Source organism: Pipistrellus hanaki, assembly GCF_964339955.1.
Source record: "Pipistrellus hanaki genome assembly, chromosome: 3".
NCBI lineage: Eukaryota > Metazoa > Chordata > Mammalia > Chiroptera > Vespertilionidae > Pipistrellus > Pipistrellus hanaki.
Window position 1 is genome coordinate 176,171,552 of NC_140505.1, and position 25,366 is coordinate 176,196,917.

Consider the following 25,366-nt stretch of genomic DNA (forward strand, 5'->3'; position numbering starts at 1 on the left):
CTTTTCTCTGTGCACAGAAGAACTATCTTCATAAGTCCTCACTAACATATGTCATAAGTATAAATAATATTAATTTCCTGGTTCCTCACTAACATATGCTATACTCTGTTATTAATAAGAATTCCCTGGAGCAAACACAGAAAGAAAGTGAAATGAGTGAGTTCAAGTACAAATATATTATTCAACATGTCAATAGGACTTTTTAATTCTAATTTTCTATTTGGCCACATTTTAACCACATATATATTTTAAACCAAGACTATGGGCACCCGTTTTTGATAATTAGTGAAAGCCACCATCACGCATCACCATTATTGTTACTCCATAGGGCACATGATAGTGTGTTAGACAGTAGGTACCAAGCTAAAGTGGAAGCTGATAACAGACTGCTAGCCCATAGAGATAAGTTGGACCGACAGAGGATACTGAAGCAGACTGTCTCCTTTGGGCCATTTGTATCCATGTCTAGAATTTGGTTTTATCCAATAAAAAAAGCCAATAAAAAAAGAAATATCTCAACAAGGAAACCATGTATTACTAGAGTCACAGTACATACCTTAATGTTCCACTGTAAGCACAGGCCACAAAAAGTCCAGGAAGTCCTGGGTAATCTTGCAGAATGTCCAGGACCAAATAAGGCATGAGCTGAAAAATTCCAAAATTTAGGCTGAGTACTATAGGCTACCAAATAAAATTCATCAATGCCTCATTTATTCTGTGTTTTTAGAGACCTAAAGGTAGCTATTCCACAAAATTGAAATTTCCAAATATCTAAAATTAAATTTTTTTAGACTGCTTGGACTTAAAGAAGAGCATAGCAGTTAAGGCTATAGGCTCAGATGTGGCTCTTTTTACTTAATTTCTCTGAGCCTCAGTTTCCTCATCTGTAAAATAAGGGTAATAATACAAACCTCATAGAGTTGCTGTAAGAGTTAAAGTAGATAATCTATATAAAGCTATTAGTGCAGTATATGGAATATAGTAGATGCTTACTAAAAGATAGCTATTCTCATTCTTTGAAATAATAAATTGACTTAAAGGAACTAGTTTATACACCTCTGTGCTTAAGTAAGCAGCAGTTACTTAACGTGACCTTACTTGATGACTCAAGGCTATCCTTGTGAACTTCAATCACTGCCCAGAACTGAAAGTATAATTACAGCAGCATGAGACACAGTGACAAGTGGAGAGTTATGTCAGTAAATACCTGCCTTCTCTTTTAAAAGTTCCTGACACCTCCCTGGCTGGTGTGGCTCAGTTGGTTGGAACCTTGTCCTATACACCAAAAGATTGCAAATTTGAGCCCAGTCCAGGGCACATACAGAAAGACAACCAATTGATCTCTCTCTCTCTCTCTCTCTCTCTCTCTCTCTCTCTCTCTCTCAAATCTACAATCATGTCATTGGGTAAGGATTAATAAAAACAACAAAAAAGTTCCTGATACCAACTTGCTTTTTTGATAAATTACTTTAAAAAATAAATATTAAATAATAAGGATAGCAAGGTGTATGACTTCGGCACTGTGCTACAATGCAAACTATTGACAAAATTTATTTTATTTTTTTTGTTAATCCTCACCCAAAGATATATTTTTCCCCAATGAGTTTTAGAGAGAGTAGATGAGAGGGGGGAGAGAAAGAGAGGCACATCAATTGGTTGCTTCCCACATGAGCCCTGACCAGGGCTGAGCCTGCAACCAAGGTACCGCCTTTCACCAGAATCAAACCCGGGACCCTTTAGTCCGCAGGCTGCCGTTTTATCCACTGAACCCAACAGGCTAGGGCAGCAAAAATGATGTTTAAATCAAAAGGGGCCTAAGTGGATAATTTTCCAGAAAACCATGTCCTCTCATTTGCATTGAAACATTATTGCTCCTTTCTCCCATAGTACAGAGTGGATGAAGCCCCTACCTTATCAGACTCTTTGATTTCATTCAACAAAGGTCTGTGGATGGGATATTGAACATATTCCTTGTTTCAAGGGTATGAACTGAATTCTCTTAGCAATGCTTCTTCCCCCATGTTCTCCAACACTTACTAACTATTCATAGGAAATGAGAATAGCACTTCTCTATGAGATTAAGACCCCATTTTTCTAAGATATCTTACAAGTTTAATTCCAAGCAATAGTCTCTACATAAGCAAAAGTAAATCATCTGTTGTTAGTGTTATAATGAGATCTAAAATCCTCTCCAGGGGTCCTCAAACTTTTTAAAGTGGGGGCCAGATCACGGTCCCTCAGAGAGCTGGAGGGCCGGACTATATGAACTACTAATTCCTACTGTAACACCTTGGCTGCGTACACTGCCCAAAAAACCTGGCGGGCAGGATCAGACTCCCCTGGGGGCTGCATGTGGCCCGCGGGCCGTAGTTTGAAGACCCCTGCTCTACCCTGTCATCAACTTTTCTTAAAATCTTTGGTATAATATTTCATATTCTGAGCGTTCCTCTCGGGTATAGACAGAATCAATGAGGTAAGGCTGACTAGACGAAATTAGTAAAACTATATCTAGGTAGTAATCCTCCCTCCTCAGGGTGAGGTCCTGCAGAGGGTAGCAGAAATATATCTTTACATTCCTCAGTTGAGATGTCCATATCATCTTCTACTAACTGGGCCTTATCTGTATTGCATCCCCAGTGAAATCTTAACTGAAATAACAACACATTACTGGAAATACCCTGTAAGGAGAATACCTTTTTATTTTTCAGAAAGTTAGCAAACACTCTCTGTGTGATCTGTGTATGTGTACAAGCTTTTTATAACAAGGAGCCTCAAGGGTTGAAAGTTGTAGCATGTGCTTTTTTTGGGGGGGGAGGGAGTAGTTTGCTCAGGGTAAGTAGAAGGCATATTAGAGACTTTCTTTTAATCTCTTTTGTGTTCATGTTAAAAACTGCAGACATTAAAGATTGACAAAAAAAAAAATCACAAATATTCTTGACTAGAGAGAATACAATGAAAGAGTGCTTCCAACTTTAGAGTAAACATGATTCTTAGATTCTCTGGAAAAAGAGGAAGGATCTGCTTATCAAAAGGAGGGCATGTGTTAAGAGAGGAATGAGATACACAGATTATATCTTTCTGGGAATATGTTATGCATTTGCACCAATACAAAATTCAGCCTATCTTCAATTCTAATGAGACCCCTGGGTACTTGATTGACAAGCGAGTCTTAGAAAATAATTATGACAAGAACTAAAAGAACTTAGGCTTTGTACTCTGGTAGACTTGGGTTTGAATTCTAGCTACACTTTCTGAAAGATGATAAATATATATATATATATATATATATATATATATATATATATATATATATATATATATATATGGCGTAGAGGTTCAAAGTTAGGACTCTATTGGCAGTCTGCCTGGGCTTCAATCCTGGCTCCAGGTTTACCAGCTAATTACTTAATTTTTCTGTGCCTCCTTTTCCTCCTCTTTAAAAGGAGGATAATTGTAGAACCTACCTCAGAGGATAGCAGTGAGAATTAAAAGTTGAAATTTATACAAAGCACTTATGATAATGCCAGACCCATGGCAAGTATTTTATGAGTGTTTACAGCTATTCTTATTTATTAGCTATGTGACCTTGGAAATTTTCTATAACCTGAGATTCATTCATTGCCTTATCTGTAAGATTATAATCACAAGGGTGTGAGAATGAGATAAAGCAGGCAAAGCTCATGGCACAGAATCTCGTCACATAGTTGATATTCAGTAAATGTTCATCACTCAATCCATTTTTCTGTCATTTAAAAACTGAAAATTAAGGAGACTATAGTCAATAATAATGTGGTACGTTTGCAAGGTGACAGATGATCACTTGAATTAGTGGGATGACCACAATGTATGTATAAAAATGTCAAGTTGATACCATTGTAAATAATTTGGTTATTAATTAACGGGGAAGGAGCAAAGGGAAGGCAGATATTGCAGGCATGCCCAGTAAAGTCTGGGTTATATAGGGAAGGTAGTTTCCTGTCAGTAACACTTGGGAACAGGTCATTAGCCAGGACAGGTGTAGCCACTACAAGGATGTGAAATCTGAGATACTTAAACTCCTAAACGAAGCATGTCAAACTCAAGGCTGGCTGAGAGTTTGACATGCTTGTGCTAAACAAAACAGTTCTCTCTTGTGCCCTGGGCTCCTGGCTCTCTTGGTCCAGAGGATGCACTCTGCTGCATTCTTCACATGGCTCAGGGCCATGTGGCCATACGCAATGGACTGTAACTAGCCTGATGTTCTGTTGGACCCAACTCACTATAGGAAAAGAGCTCTGGACACTGGCTTTGCTTTTAGCTCTGTTGAATCCCTCTGCACATTTTTACAGTACTAGTTTAAGGGAAATGGGATTTTAGAAATGCAGGGATGTAATTACATGCAAATAAAAATTACTCATCCTCCTGTACAAACCTTAGAAAATTCTTTTTTTCAAGATAGTGTGAGAACCTGACCCCCAGCACCCAGTGAGGGAAGAGATACCCCACTTCTACTGATAACAAAATCACTATATTGTAAACCTAAAACTAATATAACTAATACTAGAGGCCCAATGCACAAAATTTGTGCAAGAGTGCAAAGTTCCTTCACCTCAGTACCAGCACTGGCTCCCCTCTGGCACTGGGACCTTGGCTTCCCTCCAGTCACTAGCAGACACCCGGGACCTACACTTTCTTCACAAGCCCAGCTTTGACCAGAAGGATGCCCAGTCTAATTAGTGTTTTATGCTTTTATTATTATAGATTATTATAGTACTAGAGGCACAGTGCACAAAATTCGTGCATGGTCGGGGGAGAGGGATCCCTCAGCCCAGCCTGCACCCTCTCCAATCTCGGACCCCTTCAGGGATGTCCGACTGCTCGTTTAGGTTCAATCCCACCGTCATGCCCAGTAAAGTCTGGGTGATGTAGAGAAGGAATTTTCCTGTCAGTCACATTTGGGAACAGATCATTAGTCAGGATAGGTGTAACCACTGGGGTTAGGCCTAAATAGCCAGTTGGATATCCCTCTCACAATCCAGGACTGCTGGCTCCCAACTGCTTGCGTGCCTCTACTTGATTTCCCCTAATCGCTTCTGCCTGCCAGCATGATCACCCCTAACCACTTCCCTGCCAGCCTGATTGACGCCTAACTGCTTCCAACCAGGCATCCCCTGCTGGCCTGGTCACCCCTAACTGCCATCCTTTGCTGGCCTAGCCTCCCCCTATTCCCCTCCTCTGCCAGCCTGCTCAGCCCTAATTGCACACAACTACCCTCCCCTGCTGGCCATTTTGTGGCAGCCATCTTGTGTCCACATGGGGGCAGCCATCTTTGACCACATGAGGGCAGCCATCTTGTGTCTTGGAGTGATGGTCAGTTTCCATATTACTCCTTTATTAGATAGGATTATATTAAAACCAAAATAAAACTGAAAAGTAAACTATTTATAAATGGGATATCTAACAATATGACAAAATGTTCTATAGTAATATGGCTTATATATAGTTTTGGCTTTTTAAAACTACATTTACAATTCTACTACCAGCCTTGCATTATTTCTTGAACTATTTAACACTTGGCTTGAAATTTTTTTGGTATTCAATATTTTAAACTTGGATACAGCACTCTTTATTCTTGCTATACCTGCCAAATGCTTCATAGAAATTAAAGATGATTACATTGTACCTATTTACTATTTATCTATAAGAACATGCATATCTTCCCTCCCAACTAATAAGCATTCTGAATGTCACTAATGCACATGTAAGAAAAACATGGTACTGAACCTGGTCTGGTGCAGACACTTGATTGTTTGTCCAAGGATCACAGTCCTGGTACCTGGAATACAAGGCGAGCCCACAAAGCACTGCACAAACGAGGATTACCCAGAGTCCCACGAGATTGATGTAGAGAGACCTAGAGAAGAGAAAACAAGCCAGTAAACAGCTGTGATTTCCATCCCAAAGAAGAGGAAATTTGTTACACAGACAGAAGAAAACTTCCATGATTATATTCAATAAATGTACATTATCTTTTATCATAAATGCTACCTATCTTATCCTGGCCTAACTTTTTATGAATGGCATCGATCAACAATGTGCTTGGAAATACTTAGGTGATGTTTTCCCATTGAATGAATGAATGCTCTCTCCTGGTTGGAGTTCCAAGGGTATTATTAGCTTTATAATGGTATCTAATTATACTACCTCAGGGTTTTTTGTCATGAAGGTTTTAATAGTCACCAGATCAGGAACAATTACTCATTTTCCTTTTAAAAGTGGTACAATTATAAACTACTAAATATACTTAGCATCCACATAGCAACTCATCAAACCTGTTTAAATGTGGTTTGTCAGACCATCCATTAAGTATGAAAAGCAAGCCTATATTTCATAGACAGCATCTTCCCAAACAATGTTCAGCATTATAATACACAATGTGCACCCCATGGGAATGCAAAGGTTTATAGAACAGTGTTGGAGCCAGAACTGAACATAAATCACCTCTCTACCAACTATACGTGACTCTGGGAAAATGATTTAGCCTTTCTGATTCTCAGTTTCTTCATTTTCACCTAGAGCTAACAATGTTAACCTCACAGAGTTGTAAGACTAAATGAAATAATATATATCATACGCCACAGAGCTTACAAGTAATAAACATTTGCTAAGTGGTAGTCGTTGATATTATTATAATAGTATTGATGCCATTGAATGCTATGCCTTAATAATCAGTTGAATAGTGAATTTCTCTCACTAAGGTGTCTACATTTCTCCCCAGTGGTGCTATAGTAGACACTGTGATAATCTGCCCAAGAGCAAAGAGGAGTATTATGCCCACAGTCATGGAGTGTCTAATGACCAATGGATTCAGAGGGATCCTCACCCTCACCTGGGATGAGCCTGGAGGATCATTAGAGCTTTAGAGTTTCCCGGAAGTCTCTGTTGAGGCTGTATCACAGTCCAACTTCTCCCTCTGGCCAATACTGTTTTCTTCCCTTCCTTCACTTCCCTGAGAGAGGCTGGCATGCTAACCTCCATCTCAGAGTCTGTTTCTGGGAGATCCGCCCAATAGGTGCCAAACAACAGACTGCTAGCCTTTTCCCTTGACTCACTAAATTCACTGTGCTTTGTTATTGTCTAAAAATAGAATAAGTAACTATAAATTCTTATCTCAAAATCATAGAAAATATACCCAGACATTTTCCTGTTCAGATACTTCCCTTGCTTATATGTGAGTGTAATACTTTACCATGTCGTTTTATTTATTTTAATGGTATTCAAATAGGTCAGTTATCAACATCTGTTGTTGTCTCCAGTCAAACAGGGTAAGTCAGACTCTTGGGCTGGGATTCATTCTTCCCATGGAACCAGTGTTGGAAAGCCAGAGAAAATGGTGCCCCTGAGCCCTGGGAGTTTGCCTCATTAAGGAGACCCACTGGGCTATTCAGAAGGAAATTGTTTCTTTTTAAGAAAGCTTCAATAGTGTTCTTATAGTTATAAAGGTGGGCTTTTTGAGCTTTGTGTTCCCAACATAATAGAAGAGCATGCGCACAATTACTTTGGGAACAGCATCAGTTCTAATATATATTTCCCCTCTGGTGGATTGCTGGATATATACATTACATGTCTTCAAAGTTCCTTATAATACCACAACTTCTAAGCTCGCTTTTGGGGGATTGCCTATCCAGTTATTGTACTCATATTCACATCGATTTTTCATTGTGGGATTATCCAAAGACAGGTAACATCTAACCTAATTTACTCTCCATATATTGAGTTCTGACATGGGACATCACAATATTTTCATGTTCTCCTTTGAACAGAAATAGAATTGCCACTCCTTCTCCTGCTCCAATCACTTTATTACTCCTATTCACTCTATTTAGAGTTCCGAAGCCCCTAAATGCCTGTGGACTGAGTCAGCCTATTCATCAGCATGAGGAGTGGTGGTCACAAGCTTACCGGAGGCCTTTTGGGAAAGAACCAGCCACTCTTCCGACTCTTGGCTCGAGCTAAGATGGGCCTGAGAGTTCTCTGACCATGAGGTCCTTCTGACCTCTGTGCTTTGTCCAGATGACTGCCTACCTGAAATCCTCTCTCTCTCTTCTCTACCTGCCACATGTGGTCATTCTTCAGGATCTGCTGGTTGACAGAAATCTCTCAACCAGGATTCACATCCCATGATTTGAGGTGGAAAAAGGAATTCACATTTATGAGACCCCCTACCATCTCTGTGTTGAACACAGTATTCTACTATCCCTTCCATGAGATGTATAATATGTCTTATGTTCATTTTACAAGTTTAGAAACTGAAGTTCTGAGAGACTAGGTAACTTGCCCAGGATCACTCAAATAGCAAGTCCTAGAGAAGGATAATAAACCCATGACTGTGTTTGAAAATAAAACACACCAGTACATCTGGCAATTTAATGCTCTGGAACATTCCCTCTATTGTTACAGTATTTCATGGAACTGCTATACCTCTCTAGTGTTTTTTCACTTTTTACATACTTGAGCATATTTTCCTAATTGGCTGCTAAGATGCTTCATGACAAGAGCCATGTATTTACAAATTTCCCCACAATTCCTTATACAAACAGATGAATAATATATAACTATTGGTAAGATTTGTTTTAATAATTAATATAAAGATTTTAAATATATTATTTCAAACACACAGTACCACTTGCTCTACTTCATCCTTTCATAAGTAAGTACATCATTTACCTGTTGGAATTTTATGATACCAAAAACAAACTTGAGCACATGTAAGCTTAACTTATGAAAGAGTTTCTATAAAGACAATTAATGGATAATTATGATAAAAATACTATAGTTAGGCTTACAGTTTTGCCTGGAATCTGCTTTTACAGGAAATATATCTCTGCACTTGGGATTGGTTGACACCATACAGGCTGGTCCACGTGAAGGTTCCTCCTAAAATAATTGTCCAGAATGTGTGTCTTTGCAAAGGATTAGGATTAAAACTAAATGAAAACAAACAGAAAACAAATCTGAACTATTGGCAAAAAAAAAAACCACAAAACACCATATAGGAATCTCCTCTTCTCCCAGATTATTTTTGGAAACAAGCAATGTAAACCTACATAAATATATACACATATGTACACATTTATTAAGTAATTATAAATGGCAGAAATATTCCTAATTTCAGTTCAATGAAATAAAATTGATACAGTAAGAGGTTTGGGTATTCTAGATGGGATTGGGGAAACATTAATATTCTAATCATTCTGAGCATTTATGTAAATTGTTCTCTTGTGTCCACAGAAAATAAATTAAACAAGCCGTTCTGTAATCAGAGAAGACCATGAAGCTAAGAAATATTTAAAAATTTAAAAAAAGAAAGTGAAGGGTCCTAAATACATCACAGCAATAGGTAATGTACTGAAATAAACACAACTTGATACATCTTGTGTGTCTAATTCTTCTCCTAGCACATGTATAGTCATAGTTCTAATTTATAGTCATATTAAGAATTCAGTCAATTAATAGTTTAAAGGTTTTCATGTTCTAAAATTGCCATGCCATTATAATTGTGCTTTCTTAAAATACTATGTGCACAAGGTAAATATTAACAGTTGAAAGTCATTTTATGACTTGTACCAAATATTGTTACAAAGAAAGCTCACCTTCCACATTTAATATTTGTGGTGAAATATCTAGTTTCTCTATTAATTCTTCTTTAGGAAAACTGAACAGCTGTTGAACACATGTTCTATCAAGTGTTATGCTGACACTTGAGGCATCAGCCATAACTTTTCTAGTCAATGCTCATGAAATAATATATAATAGCATATAATGCAGATTAAATATTTATACGTATATACTATATATATGATATAATCCTATATAAGAAAGAGGCAATATGCAAATTAACCTTCATGCCCTCACAAGATGGCTGCATACAACCAGACTGGCAGGGGGTGAGGAACAACAAAACAACTGAACAAGGAGGCTGCATGGGGTGACCAGGCTAGCAGAGGGGGGCCGTTGGAAGCAACCAGGCTGGCATGGGGGGCAGTAAAGGCTGATCAGGCAGGCAGGCAGGCAAACAATTAGGAGCCAGGGGTTCAGGATTGTGAGAGGGATGTCTGACTGCCAGTTTAGGCCCAAACCAGAAGTGGGATATCCCTCAAGAAATCCTAGATTGGAGAGGGTGCAGGCTGGGCTGAGGGGACACCCCTGTGCATGAATTTTCATGTACCGGGCCTCAATAATAATAATAATAATAATAATAATAATAATGATAAATGGCATCATAATAACATACTATTAATGCAAGGGCAATATAAATATCAGAAATAAATTCTCCAGGCTGCTTGAAACCAAGAACTATCAAAATGAAATCACTTTTAGTGCTTTTCTCTTAAGAGGTTTCCTTTCCTTATCTATCTGTTATCTCTTCCCTTATCACCCTAACCCACCCTTGCAACTCATCCAGACTTTATTATCTGAAAGCATATACTCTTTTAAAAAAATTATATATATATATATATATATTATATATATATATATAATATATATATATATATATATATATATATATATTTATTGATTTCAGAGAGGAAGTGAGAGATAGAAACGTCAATGATCAGAATCATTGATCAGCTGCCTCCTGCATACCCACTACTGGGGATCAAGACTGCAATACTTGGGCATGTACCCTTGATCTGAATCAAACCTGGGACCCTTCACTCCACAGGCCACTGATCTATCCACTGAGCCAAACCACCTAGGGAAGCAATCAATCCCTTCTCAGGAGGAAGACCATCCTAAGTACCATGTAACTGATTTAAGTACCATCTGAGTGATTTAACTTCTTAGATACCTTACACATTTACTTGCCAGCTTCAATTTCTATGCCACATCCTTAGTGGTTTGTTTTCTAATGTAAGGTTATTATTTCAATAAAGATATCGTTTTCACAGAAAAACAAAAATGAAAGGAATATTCAATTAGTCAAGAGGTAAATAGCAACTTACTTCCAGAAGTTTAGTCTTCCACCATTACGGGCATCATTTATAATATTGCCGATTCCCCCTTGAACCACTGAAGCTTGTATGATCACAGAAACAAATCCTGCCAGCATGATCCCGACTTGAAACACATCTGTCCAGACAACTGCCTTCAGACCACCCTTTGAGGGGAAAGTATATTAGGATTAATGTTTCTATCAGACATTATTAAGCACCTGTATGCTTATGAATTATGCTGTTAAAACTTACAGAATTCACGGACATTGGCCAAGAAATACACCCCAGAGAGACAGGTTGGAAGAACCTTCAAGAGCAGGTGATGCTTAAGACAAACTTTCAAACATACGAGAGGCAAAGATAGAAGGTCTTCCCAGCAGATAAAACAGCATGGGTGAAAGCATTTATAGGTCAAAGTATATGCTATGTTGAATGTAGACATATATGTATTTTTGGAGTAAAGTGGAGTGGTATGGAGAGATTGTTGGGAAGAAAATTCAGAATCAAATTGCAACAGCAATATCATAGATGTTTATACTATAGGCAGGGCTGAATTGCAATCAGTCTGCACACAGAAGGTCATATCAATAGTTGAAACACTAAAACTGTTTTGTATTAGCCACTGCCACACACTTCCTGTGTCTCCCCCTTCAGTCCCTTTCGTATCGGCTGAAACAGCCCCTCCTTTTAGGAGGAGACCCTATCTCCTAAAACATCCAGCAATTAAAGAGTTAAAATCTAAACCACCACAGAGCCCATAAGACTTGCACCACTCTAAGGACCAACATCCAGGGGAGTATTGATGCCCTTGACATACTGGTTCTTCAATTGCAATGAAAAGTTATCTCAGATTCCTGAGCTGAGGGATAATATAAACAAAGCTATAATAACTTGGCAACAGTAAGGTTGAATTAGGAGATAAGATTAGGGACCATTGCATGGTTCAGATGAAAGAAAATATTTTCAGTTATGATGACTGATCTACAAAGGATCAAGTTTTACCCCAGACTGAATATTCCCTACCAAAAAAAGTTATACTGTGGGAGATAGGCGAGTAGTGTAAACAACCCTGATTGCAGCACACAGCTACTGGAATTTTTGATTTTGCAAAGCAAGTGTGTAGAGTGAAAAGAGAAACAATGTTCTTGACATACCAGCGTGCAGTAGAATGTGCAGACCACCCCTGTAGCCACCACTGCGCCCCACAGATCAAATCCTGTGACTGTTGAAGAAAAGAAAATGCATGTATAACTGTGAACCATGTATAATGAAAGTACTTCTCAAAAACAAAAACAAAATCAGGGGAAAGCCATATCATTTATTGGGTACCTACCTCTTTCCCACTTGCCTATAACTAAGTCCAAGTCTTGTAAGATGTACCAAAACAATTGGAGTTTAAAATTCTACCTGTTGAGTTAAATAGACCTGTTTCTATCCTCAGATACCATACACAGATTCGAAATTAGCTAAATTAAATACATGAAAACCCATTTACATTATAATTAAGCTAAGAAATGGCTTAATACTATGAGGTAGTTATTTGGCCTGAATAGAATCCTAGATATGGCACTTGTCACCATAGTTCAAATAAACACACTATCCTACTAGCCCTTGAAAGAAAGTTGTCCATGTTACTAAAATGGGACTAAGGTGGAGAAAAGTTTATATAAGTTTCTACCATTTACCTACGTAGTAGAGGGGCATATTATCCTATCTAATAAAAGAATTATATGCAAATTGACCGTATCTCCACTACACTTACAAGCCACGCCCACTAGCCAATCAGGAGCCAGTATGCAAATCAACCCAACCAAGATGGCTGCAGCCACAGAGTGAACAGGAGACTTGGGTTTCCTGACAATGGAGGAAACCAAGCTTCCTGCACACCGTGGTCGGCCCAGGCCTCCACTCAAGGCTATAAAGGTTCAATTATAGAAGATAAATAAATCCCAACAAAAATGGCTGCGGCCACGAAGTGAGCAGGAGACTTGGGTTTCTCTGGCAATGGAAGAAGCCCAGCTTCCTGCACACTCTGGCTGGCCCTGGACTCCATTCAAGGCTACAAAGTTTTAATTATAGAAGATAAATGAATCCCAGATACCAGGGCCTCCACTTGGGTCACCGGGGGGCTTGGCGAGCCAGCAAACCATAACAGGACCCTTACCCAGGCCACCCACGCCCAAGGGAATCCACACCCTGATCCAGAACACCCTTCAGGGCAAACCAGCTAGCCCCCACCTGTGCAGCAGGCCTCTATCCTATCTAATAAAAGACTAATATGCAGATTGACCATCATTCCAACACAGAAAATGGTTGCCCTCATGTAGTCAAACATGGCTGTCCCCATGTGGACACAAAATGGCCAGCAGGGGAGGGCAGTTGGGTGGGATCAAGCCATCAGGGAAGGGCAGTTAGGAGGGACCAGGCTTGCAAGGAAGGGCAGTTGTGGTGATCAAACCTGCAGGGGAGGGCAGTTAGGGGTGACCAGGCTGGAAGAGGAGGGAAGTTGGGGGCAACAGGGCCTGAAGGTAAGGACAGTTGGGGGGGGGGGGGGGAACCCAGGCCTGTAGGAGAGAGCAGTTAGGGGTGACCAGGCCTGCAGGAGACGGTATTTAGGGGCAATCAGGCTGGCAGGGGAGCAGTTAGGCATTAATCAGGCTGGCAGGGGAGTGGTTAGGGGGTGATCAGGCTGGCAGGCAGACGAGGTTAGGGGCAATCAGGAAGGCAGGCAGGTGAGAAATTGGGAGCCAGCGTCCTGGATTGTGAGAGGGATGTCCAACTGGCCGTTTAGGCCAGACCCCAGTGGCTGCACCTATCCTGGCTAATGACCTGTTCCCAAATGTAACTGACAGGAAAATACCTTCTCTATATCACCCAGACTTTACTGGGCATGATGGTGGGATTGGGCCTAAATGGGCAGTTGAACATCCCTGAAGGGGTCCAGATTGGAGATGGTGCAGGCTGGGCTGAGGGACACACCCTCCATGCACAAATTTAGTGCACGATGCCTCTAGTATTATATAAATAGAAGGATAACCAGATGGCCACAAATTTGATAATGAACCAGTTCCTTGAAAGACACCATTTGCCACAATTCACACAAGAAGACGTAGGAATCTGAGTAGACTATATCTATTAAGCAAACTGAACTCATAATCTTCCAAACTAGAAGGCTTCAGCCTAGATAGGTTTACTGATGAATCTTAGGAAGAATTTAAGGAAAAAAATTATACCAACTCTCTTCAGAAGACAGAAGCAGAGGAAATACTTCCTAACTCACTCTATGAGGCCAGCATTAACCTAATACCAAAAACAGACAAAGACATTACGAGAAAACTACAGACCAATATCTCTCAACACAGATGCAAAAGTCCTCGACAAAACATTAGCAAATCAAAAGATAAAAGTGTAAAAAGAATTATACAACATGACCAAATGGGGTTTATCCCACATATGCAAGTGTTTCAGCATAAAATAAGAGACAAAATATATAACCAAATTAGTTAGGCAAAGACCCAAATTTGAATTTGAAAAAGTAGAAGTATTAATATGTTTTTATTGATTTCAGAGATAGGAAAGGAGAGGGAGAGGGGGATAGAAATATTAATGATTAATCACTGATGGGCTGCCTTCTGCATGTCCCCTACTGGGGATAAGCCTGCAACCCCAGACATGTGCCTTGACTGGGAATTGAACCCTGACCTCCTGGTTCATGGGTTGACTCTCAATCACTGAGCGACACTGGCTGGGCTAGTATAAACTCTTAATTTAAGTTTCCTTTAATATATATCCCCCAGTTCTGTCCACTGAAAAGAAATAGAATAAATAGACAGGACCAGGAAATTTCTAGTACAAGATAAGACTGAAACATCTTGCCATTCCAGGTAGCTATTAAACACTACTGAAAATCATGTCAAAAGAATTCAAGAGATAACTTAAGAAGGCCCCTGCTGGACAAAAATGAGGTATTAATGTAAATGTTTTAAATATAAAGATGGTATAACAATATTTTAAAAACATGTCCTGGTACAAGTGTCCAGTTATAAAATACATAAGTCATGGAAAAATAATGTATAGTATGGTGAATATAGTTAATAATACTGTATTGCATATTTGAAAGTTGCTAAGGGAGAAGATCTTAAAAACTCTCATCAGAAGAAAAAAATTTCATAACCACATATGGTGGTGAATGTTAACTAGACTTACTGTGGTGATCACTTAGCAAAAAATACCCACAAATATCGAATCATTAAGTTGTATACCTGAATTTAACATCATGTTACATGTCAATTAAACTCAGTGGGGGGGGAGATAATGTATTTATTTTCAAAAGACAATGAATTAATAAAAGATTATAAGTTATCTCAGATTTACAGCAAACTAATCTAGTGAGGGAAACAGGGAGGGAATTAAACCAAGAATTAAGAACTATTAGTGTAGAGATAAGGGTACATTAGGATTCAATATGCTATCCTCTCTATTCTAGTAGACGCTCCAAGTTTTCCATGAAAAAGGAAAAGACTTGACCTAGAAAATGTTCAGTTCCCATTCAGCTAAATAAGTTTCTACTGAGCACCTGTTACACAGTAAGAAATATGTCCACTGTTTTAGTCACTGTGAAATACACAATTGATATTCAAGTGGTCAAAATATAGTTCCTCAGGTTCTTATTTATTCCAAGGGAGTTGGCCAATAAACTGGTAGGAACAGAGTCCTTGGTTTCTTTACATATTGCAAGTACTGCTCTCTTTTCCCTAGAACTGCTACTTAAATCCTAAAGCCAACATCTTCCTAACACTTAAAGCCAATATGTAACTTATGAAGTTTATAGTTCAGTTTTTTACTCAATATAAAATGATTCATTTATGTTTGTATTATTGACACGGAACATGCGCCACATTCAGAAGTCAAGAGCACATTATGGCCGAAACCGGTTTGGCTCAGTGGTAGAGCGTTGGTCTGCGGACTGAAAGGTCCCAGGTTCGATTCCGGTCAAGGGCATGTACGTTGGTTGTGGGCACATCCCCACTAGTGGGTGTGCAGGAGGCAGCTGGTCGATGTTTCTCTCTCATCGACGTTTCTAGCTCTCTATCCCTCTCCCCTCCTCTCTGTAAAAAATCAATAAAATATATATTTTTTAAAAAGAGCACATTATGCAGTGGAATTCTTCTTTGTAATGATACTGTTGTACTTTATAAACTTGGGTGATAACTACTATCTATCATGAAATTTTAAAAAATTAGTGTGGATTTAGCAAGGTGTTTTGTTTTGTTGTGTTTTTTTTTTTTTTCATTTTATTGTACCACATTCTTCCAATCACAGAATCCATTTGATAAGAATTCAAAGAATATAGTTTCCCTGAAGCCTTTTGAGAATCTGACACAATAAACTATCCCAGTTTCACTGCTGTAATCTGCCCAAATCCAGAGAGTATAGTAATTTGTTGACCAGTACAACCTTCACACATTTGTTTATAAGGACCCTATAGCCATCTGTCCTTTTGGCAGGAGGAGCAGTCAGGTATTTCAAAGCACACAGATTTTTTTCTTTTGTACTTTGGACCACATTAAAAGTGAGAAGAAAAACTTTTCTCCCAGATTTTACAACCTAACTGAGCCAAATTACACAAGAAAAAAAAAAATGCCTCGTGGAGATGGGCTGAATGTTGGAGCCACAGAGAGAAGTAGAGTCATTCACTATTTAGACTATAGGAGGCGCTCATTCTGAAGGGATGGAGAATGGCTGTTTGGCACTTCCCAGAGACTCACTTGCCCAGTGAATTCTATCCTAATGAGCAGACCTTTTAGAGATATGGATCTAGGAACCCAAAGAAACTGCTAATGTAAACACTGAGCCCACCTTTCCTAACTCAAGCTGCTGCAGGTTACTAGAAGCATTCCTCCATTTCCCATCTCCCAGAGAATAATAGGTTACTAAAAATGAACCCACAAATTGACATAGTTGGTAACTCTAAAATGTACCTTGATTCAACGCCAGGGCAGGGGCATAAATAACAATTCCAGTATACAGTACCTGGAGAGGAAAAGAAGACCAAATAAATTATATAAATTACAAAATATCTGTATTTTTCTACAAATTCAATTATGAATTAAAACAGCAGTTTTAATACACTTAATAAAATTTGTTTATAACTTGAAAAGTGTTAGTTAAGTAAGGTTGATTCTCCTTTTCTATTTGTGGTATCATCATAGGTTACAAAAATCTCTTATGACCAATTTTATATAAAAATAGGGAATCTCACCCTGGCTGGTGTGGCTCAGTTGGTTGAGTATCATCCTGATTACAAAAAGGTTGCTAGTTTGATTCCCAGTGAGGGCACACACCCAGGTTATGGGCCAGATACCTAGTAGGGATGCATGCAGGAGGCAACTGACCCATGTTTCTCTGTCACACTGATGTTTCTCTTTCTCTCTCAAAATCAATAAAAAACATAATTAAAAAACAAAACAAAACAGGAACTCTTCATGTGGTACTTAGTGTAGAAAGTGATCCATCAACTCAAGCTAGAAATCAATTTCCTAGATCTAAAATAATTTTTTAAAATAATGGAAATTTAAAAGTGAATGGTCCCTTATTGTTATGCCTTCAAACAACCGTTAATGAATGCATATTTAATTAGGAAAACAGTGAAAATTTTGGAAACTGGTTTGTAAAAGTTTGCATGTCCATTAATTAAACAAAAATGTAAATTTGCCCTACGGCCGAAACCAGTTTGGCTCAGTGGTAGAGCGTGAATCTGAGGACTGAAAGGTCCCGGGTTCGATTCTGGTCAAGGGCATGTACATTGGTTGTGGGCACATCCCCGGTAGGGGGTGTGCAAGAGGCAGCTGGTCGATGTTTATCTCTCATCGAAGTTTCTAGCTCTCTGTCCCTCTCTCCTCCTCTCTGTAAAAAATCAATAAAAAATATATATTTTTTTTAAATTGCTCTATGAACTACTGAAAGTCAACCAAAACTGCATTTCAACTTGTTTTTATATTATTCATTTTTTCATTCATACATGTAATAAATATTTATTAATCCAGGCACAATAGTGAATAAGATAAATAAGGTCTTTTTTCTCAAAATATCACCTTCATTGCACTTGATCTTTCAAATATATCACATAGAAGCTACTTCTATGATCACTCTATGCAAACATATTATGAAAAGAATTATATTATGTAGTATCAGAAGTCAGTCCTTCATATGGGAGATGCAAAGGCTCTCTCTTTTTGTAAGAAGGAACTAGCTTTCCAGTCATCATTCTAAGTTGAAGATTTGAAAATGTTACCACAGGCCACCTTCCTAACACTAGTCCCCACTTTTCATTTCTGTTGGTACTTCTTTTTTTTTTTTTTTCTTTTTTTTTTTTTAATTGATTTTTTTACAGAGAGGGGTAGAGAGCTAGAAACGTCGATGAGAGATAAACATCGACCAGCTGCCTCTTGCACACCCACTACCGGGGATGTGCCTACAACCAATGTACATGCCCTTGATCGGAATCGAACCTGGGACCTTTCAGTCCACAGACCGATGCTCTACCACTGAGCCAAACCGGTTTCGGCTCTGTTGGTATTTCTAACAATGATCCAAAAAGGGTCTGAACTATTAGTAAATGCAAGCTACTGGTCTCAGCTCCATGTCAGAATGTCTACTAGATCCCAGAGGGCCCCTTCCTTTTATACTGCAAGTGTTAAGGACCGACGTAAGTTATGTAATTCACTACGATATGAAATGGACTCTAGCCAAATAATTTACAAAGGCACTCTGCCGTGCTACAGCAAATGCTCTGGTAGTTTTTGATTAGAGATATATTATAAAGAAAGATGAGAATGAAAACTTCTTCCTAGACTTCCATTATCAAGCCCATCCCTAAAGCACTTAGCTGCCAACAGTAGATATAAATCATGTGACAATGATCACGACAAGCCTCCAGCAGCCAGGAGGAGGGGCGGGAAGCCTTCTCTGGCACAGACTGCTTGGAAAATCTTGGCTTCCCATTATGTCTATCAGTGAATACTCTTGAATTACTGGACTGTGTGCTTGGTTTTAAAAACACCTCCAGAATGTGTATGGCTCTATTGTTTTACTCTCAGTGACTGCTTCAGTTGGGTCTTAGGGTTCCATTTTTAAAAGAGAGAACACATTCACTTTTTAAGTATGCTTTCAAAGGTATTTCCTAATGTCTTCCTACATCATGAAAACATGTTGCAAAAGTACTGTGAAACATACTACTTATTTTCCCAGTGTTCCAATTCCGTTCTCAGTTACTACAGCTCTTTCAAAAGTCTTTGTCATCTCAGTAATGCCCTTACTGTCACTTGGGTGGGAAAAAGCATATTTTTCTAAAACAACGTAACTGTTGTTTAATCAATATAATATTAAACATTCACATATATCATTCGGTTTTCCCAGGAAAAAGTCATTTGTTAAACACTGTTCACTGTTCATTTGTTAAAACACTGATCTTATGGGTTGATGCTGTGTATTGACAAGTGTTTTTGCTTTTTTGTTTCCTCTTATTTTCAACATCTCTTTTTTTATTGTTCATGTGTTCACCAAAAACGTGTGGCCCTAATGCCTTGATTAAAACCATTGTAGATGACAAAAGGTAAAAATTAAAGGACTGTTACTTACTGTTTGAATAATGTAGACGATTGTTCCACAGAGACGAACATATTTGTTAAATCGAAGTTCTAAATACTGTTTCCAAAAAAAGAAAAAATGGTTAATACGTGGAACTTCTGGACACTTTTTTTTTTCTAAATCAGCAGCATAGGAAGTAAAGAACTCATACTAGAACAGTTCCCTCACCCCCAGAAAAATCCCTGATGCTGCTCTTTTTGTAGCCAAACACTCCATATTCTTCCAATTATATATATATAATTTCAGAAAGGAAGGGAGAGAGGAACATCAATGATGAGAGAGAATCATGGATCAGCTGCTTCCTGCATGTCCCGACCAGGAATCGAACTGTGACAGCCTGGTTCATAGGTTGACACTCAACCATTGAGCCATGCCAGCTGGTTTTCCAATAATTTTTTAACTTAAGTCAGCCCAAGTCAATTTCTGTTCAGAGCCAACAACCTTGACATTCTTCCGACTCTCCTTGACATCTATTATATCTCATAATATAGTCTGCTCACTTCCTATATTATACATCAGAACTAGAGGTCAGATGCACAAAATTAATGCAAAAGTAGGCCTTCCTTCTCCTGGCTGTCAGCACAGGCTTCCCTCTGGCACCCAGGACCCAGGCTTCCCTCTCAGCCCAGCTTCATCCATGACTGTGGTGCACCAAGCTCTAGTCAAATTATATAAATGGATGGGGAAATGTTGTAAACTGTTCATTCAGAAGAAAGACATGAAGTTGGTATTCAAATCCATAGGCCTTGAGATTTGAATCTCAGTGAATTATATGTCAAAATCATCCAAGGGTGGTTTGGAAGATTTTTTAGAAGACCCATCAAGTAAGCTTGGAAACAGGGCAGTGTTATCTCTTCAAAATATTTTTAGTAAAACTATTTAAAAATGAATGTACATGAACAGGCAGAGAAGTATTTGCCTTTTCTGGGTATATGCATCTAAATTGCTGAAAATTAAAGAAAATAGAAGAGAAAAAATGTGATGAAGTTAAAAATGTATATAGTGAGTTGAACCAAATAACTTAATTCAATTAAGTTAACACCCCCTCCTACCCCCTCCACCCACCGCAGAGGTTGATGGATCCAGCAAACCTAAGGATTCAACCTCACACAAGACCAACTCAAGACAGAACCAAGAAGTCTATCATTATCTCAGCTATCAGTGGTTACCGAGCTGCTAAAGAAATACCTGGAGACCTTCCAGAAGGTCAGGTCACTGAAAAGTAGGTTCAGAGAAGAGCTTAGGATTTCCAGACAAAACTAGAGAAAAATAGTAGGTGCCTATAGTCAATCAAGATCTGTCATAGTCCTCAGAATATTGAGTAATTTAGGGACAACAAAACTTCTACTGAATAATTTTAAGGTTCTGGACAATTCAGTTCAAACACACAGATTTCACTGGATCCAGAAAGATACTGAAGAAGTGATGAGTGAAATTGCATTCCTGCATTTTACTCTTATCTGTGACTCTGGAAGTTGCTAAACTCCTATCTGAGCTATACTTTGAAGGCAGTGATAAATAGATGTCAAAAATGCTTCTGAACAGCCGATTTTAGCTAACAAACTGTAAACAGGGAGAAATTTCATACTTGAGTGAGAATGCCAGTATCACTCAATGCTGGACTTCTTATTCTATGTGGGCGGCTTGGTCACTCACCATAAAACAAAATATTCCTCCAGAAGACTCACCAGAGCCTTCAGAAGCTGCCAATATGCCCCACTGCACAGCCTCTAGGCAAGTGTCTGCTTTGCTTCACGCTCTCTTATATAGCTTAATTTATTCTGAGCCTCTTTGTCTGAAAAGTGGGGCTCTCATAATACCTCCCTTATAAGTATTGTTTTGAGGACCGAGTTTGATAATGTATATAAAACAGGCAGCCAGTGCCTAGAATACTCAATAAGCATTAGTGATTTTCTTGTTTGTTTTAGCTGGAACCCTCCTAACTTAGCCTCCAGCACTCAGGAAATGTGTGGAAAATGTGTTTCTGGTTGAGTTAACGCATGCCCTGCAGAGGCACGGGTCAGTGGTTATGAGAGCAGCATTCACCTGTGAAAACTGAAGTCCTCTTGCCAGGCTTTTCAAACCCTCTCTGCGTGTTGGACTTGGCTAACTATAGAGCAGAGCCCACAGACTCAAATGCCTACAGGACCCATCAGGTGTTCCTATATTAATATGTTGGAATATTGATGTACATGAGGTGCGTGGCCTTGGCCAGGAGTTCCTATATGAATATGTTGGAATATTCCCCATGTCCTCTAAGAAATACATTCTCTAACAGATCCCTTGGAACAATAACTCTCTTCACCCCTGCACATTTTCCCTTTTGCATTTTTGATAAAGACATAAATGCGGGTAAAGAATTATCTAGCACAAGAAAGTAATCATGCAGATGCAACAATGAGACTTCCATACAGAAATAAGGAGGGACACCCTAGCTGATCTGGCTCAGTAAATAGAACATCAGCCTGCGGACTAAAGGGTCCCAGGTTAGATTCTGGTCAAGGGTGCATGCCTGGGTTGTGGGCTCTGTCCCCAATAGGGGGCGTGCAGGAGGCAGCTGATCAATGATTCTCTCTCATCATTGATGTTTCTATCTCTCTCTTCTCCCTTCCTCTCTGAAATCAATTAAAAATATTAATTAAAAAAAAAAAGAAATAAGGACTGAGCAATGGCTGTAAATTGGAGTCCCTGTGGCCACAGGGGATATGTGCTCGGTATCATCAGTCTTTTGGGTTTTCAAAAGAAGCCAGAATCTGGAATTTTATTTGACTTCTACTACCATTAAATGCTAAATTCTTTTTTTCCAAAACACCATAAAAGAAAAAAAAAGAAGAAAAAAAAAAAAAACCAAACGCGCACACACACACACATACAAAACAAAAAACACAACAACCATGACTGAAAACTGAATTTGGCCTGGAGCAGCCAATTTGTTACCTTTGAGCAAAACAGAAATTACATCCTGCTCACTACTAAAGTGATGAATGAGTGCTCCCAAGCACAATGACCAGAGAGGAAGGCAATGCTATCTGCCCTTGGTGTGCCTTTCCCTGGATGACATCACTAGAACCCAGGATGTTTGTCACCATCACTGATTGTGCCATCGCACCAGTTGAACCAGCCTTACTAGGAAACCACCTTTCAGTGACTCTGGATTGCAGCAAACACTCTCTAAGCTCTAGGAGAGGCAGCTGCTGAGAAGGAGGGCCTGATCCCTCCAGATAATGGCCTATTAGAGAGGAAACCTCTGCAGGTTTGTGTATGTGGCTCCTGGGTGAGTGCCTGGTTGAAGGAGATCACGGAGGGCACTGAACGAGGCCCCACCCATGCCCTGAGCTTTTATCCCTAAGGTGACCAGGCGTCCCGATTTCTAACAATTTGTCCTGCATCCTGCAGAGTTTTAAAAAAGTCCTGATTTTTTGAAAGATGAATGCCGCAGGACAAATTGTTAAAAATGGGACTGTCCTGCCAAAAGCGGGATGTCTGGTCACCTTATTTTATCCTCCCCAACAAAACTCCCATTCAAACCAAACGCTCACCATCTTTGCAAAGCCCTTTCCTGCAGACAACTTGAGAAAAACTATAACTAGGGGACCTGCGCAGCAGGAAAGATGGTTTTCCTTATAAGCACCTTTCCGTGGTGAGAGAAGGAAGAACTGTTTAAGACCCTCACATCTTCCTAGCGATCCCAAGATCTTGCCTCTACCACCACCACCACCATGCCGACACTGATAGCGAATATCTATTCAGCGCTTACCCTTAGCAGATACTATTTTAATTGGTACACTTGCATCATCTATCTCATTTAATCCTCCCAACGACGGAGGGAGATAGGTGGTGTTACTATTTTCATGTTGAAATCAACAGGCACAGAAAGTTAAATAAGTCACCCAAGGTTACCTAGCTAGTAAGGGGTGGAATCTGGTCTCAAACACAGGGACTGAGATGACAGACACAGCAGCACCTTAACCACTGGATGCCTGCCTCTCTGGAAAACGCGTGTGTGGAGCGGGGATGTCTCCCCCGCTATCCTGGGAAAGTGATTGGTGCCTGAGAACCTGGAACAAGGGGATTCACTTCAAGGAGGAGAGCTGAGACTGGTAAGACCCACCCTCTCCCCCAAGAGAAAAAGTTTTAAAATCTTTCTTCTTGATTCAGAATCCTAGACTTGGCAGAAAGGACCTTCAGCGAGCACTAGTCCCAACCACTCCATTTACTTTAGAAGCCTCTCTTTTTCCCTGAGATCCTGAGAGTAAGTCCCAAGATTTTCATTTTTATTTTTTTCCTCTTCCCTAGAGGGGAGGCTTGGGGAGAAGATGGACCTGCACAGGGACAGGTGGGAGAGATACCAGCTTGGTGCTGAGTCTGCTCCCTGGAAAATCCCTCCAGGAGCCTCTGCCCTCCCACCCCCCTTTGACCCTTTACCTCGTAGGTGCTGGTGATCCCCAGTTTATAGAACACGGGGAGGAAGACCTCGGCGCTGATGACCACCACCAGCAGGTAGGTGATGGCAAAGAGGCTGAAGATGGCCCCGAACCGGTAGACCTCGGTGGGGGTGCCCAGGACGGTGACGGCGGACATGAAGCTGGCGGTCAGGGACAGCGCCACCGGCACAGCGCTCATGCGGCGGCCGCCCATCAGGAAGTCCTTGGAGGTCTGCTGCTTGTCCCCCGCGAAGGCGTAGTAGATGCCGATGGCGGCCGAGATGAGCAGCATCCCGGCGAACACCACGTAGTCCCACACCACGAAGGTGCCGATGCCCCGCGACGGATCCATGGCTGTGCGGTCGCCGGTCCCCGGGTGCACCTGCGCGCAATCTGGCGCCTCCAAGGAGCACAGCCCGAGCTGCAGCGGCTCTCCCTCCTCCCGGGCGGGAGGGCTGGTGCGCGCTTCTTATTTCCCCGCGCGGCGGGCGGGGCGGGCGGGGCGCCCTGCGGGGATTGGAGGCGTCTTCCTGCAGGTGTCTGTCCCCGGCAGTCCTCCTCGCCAAGTGGCCAGGGGATGGACACGCGCTGGCAGCCAGCGACCTCTGCACCCGCTACAGCCAAGGGAGCCCTGGATTTGGCCCTTCGGGGACCCTCCACCCCAAGCCCAGCTAAGGACTGGCCAGGTGCCCCGCCGGCAGGGGTGGCCCGGATCTCCCTGGCGCCGCGGAACTGGAGCCTCCAGCCAGGTCTGGCCAAGGCGCTGGGAGCGCTCAGCACACATTTTTTAAAATATATATTTTATTGAGTTTTTACAGAGAGGAAGGGAGAGGAATAGAGAGTTAGAAACATTGATGAGAGAGAATCATCCATCAGCTGCCTCTTGCGCACCCCCCACTGGGGATGTGCCCTCAACCAAAGTATGTACCTTGACCGGAATCAAACCCAGGACCTTTGAGTCCGCAGGCTGACGCTCTATCCACTGAGCCAAACCGGTTTCGGCCCAGCACACATTTTTATCAGCTGCTCCGCAATGAGATGCACCATTTAAATGAGCAGGCAGGTGATGCCGGGAGTGTGTGGGTCGAAGGGCAGTGGTCACGCCTTTACTTTTAGCTTTCCAGTTCAAAAGTCCGGGTCCTTAGGAGAACCTACGCCTGGAGTTTTTTTAGATTGCCTTATTTAGAAACGAATGGGCACTGAGCTGAGGTGTGCCCGCCCCTGAGGCAGGTAAGAGGTTTTTTAAAGGAGAGGAGGAAGTCTGTGCTGTTGGTGGCCTGCTTTTTCTTTTCTTTTTTAATTTTAATTTTATTTTTT

At 40.5% G+C, this 25,366-nt stretch overlaps 1 protein-coding gene across 1 annotated transcript in view; it reads right to left on the bottom strand.

The window, feature by feature from the left end:
• Positions 1-24,487, bottom strand: part of SLC5A8 (solute carrier family 5 member 8) — a 38,849-nt gene extending 14,362 nt beyond the window's left edge. Inside the window, exons 1-8 of the mRNA XM_084878310.1 lie at positions 24,051-24,487; positions 19,617-19,682; positions 16,958-17,009; positions 12,131-12,198; positions 10,986-11,140; positions 8,826-8,966; positions 5,764-5,893; positions 557-645 (exon numbers count right to left, since the gene is read on the bottom strand). Coding sequence (XP_084734436.1) covers positions 557-645; positions 5,764-5,893; positions 8,826-8,966; positions 10,986-11,140; positions 12,131-12,198; positions 16,958-17,009; positions 19,617-19,682; positions 24,051-24,401 — 1,052 coding nt within the window. The 5' untranslated portion in view covers positions 24,402-24,487. The remainder of the gene's footprint in view (positions 1-556; positions 646-5,763; positions 5,894-8,825; positions 8,967-10,985; positions 11,141-12,130; positions 12,199-16,957; positions 17,010-19,616; positions 19,683-24,050) is intronic.
• Between the last annotated feature and the right edge of the window lie 879 nt (positions 24,488-25,366).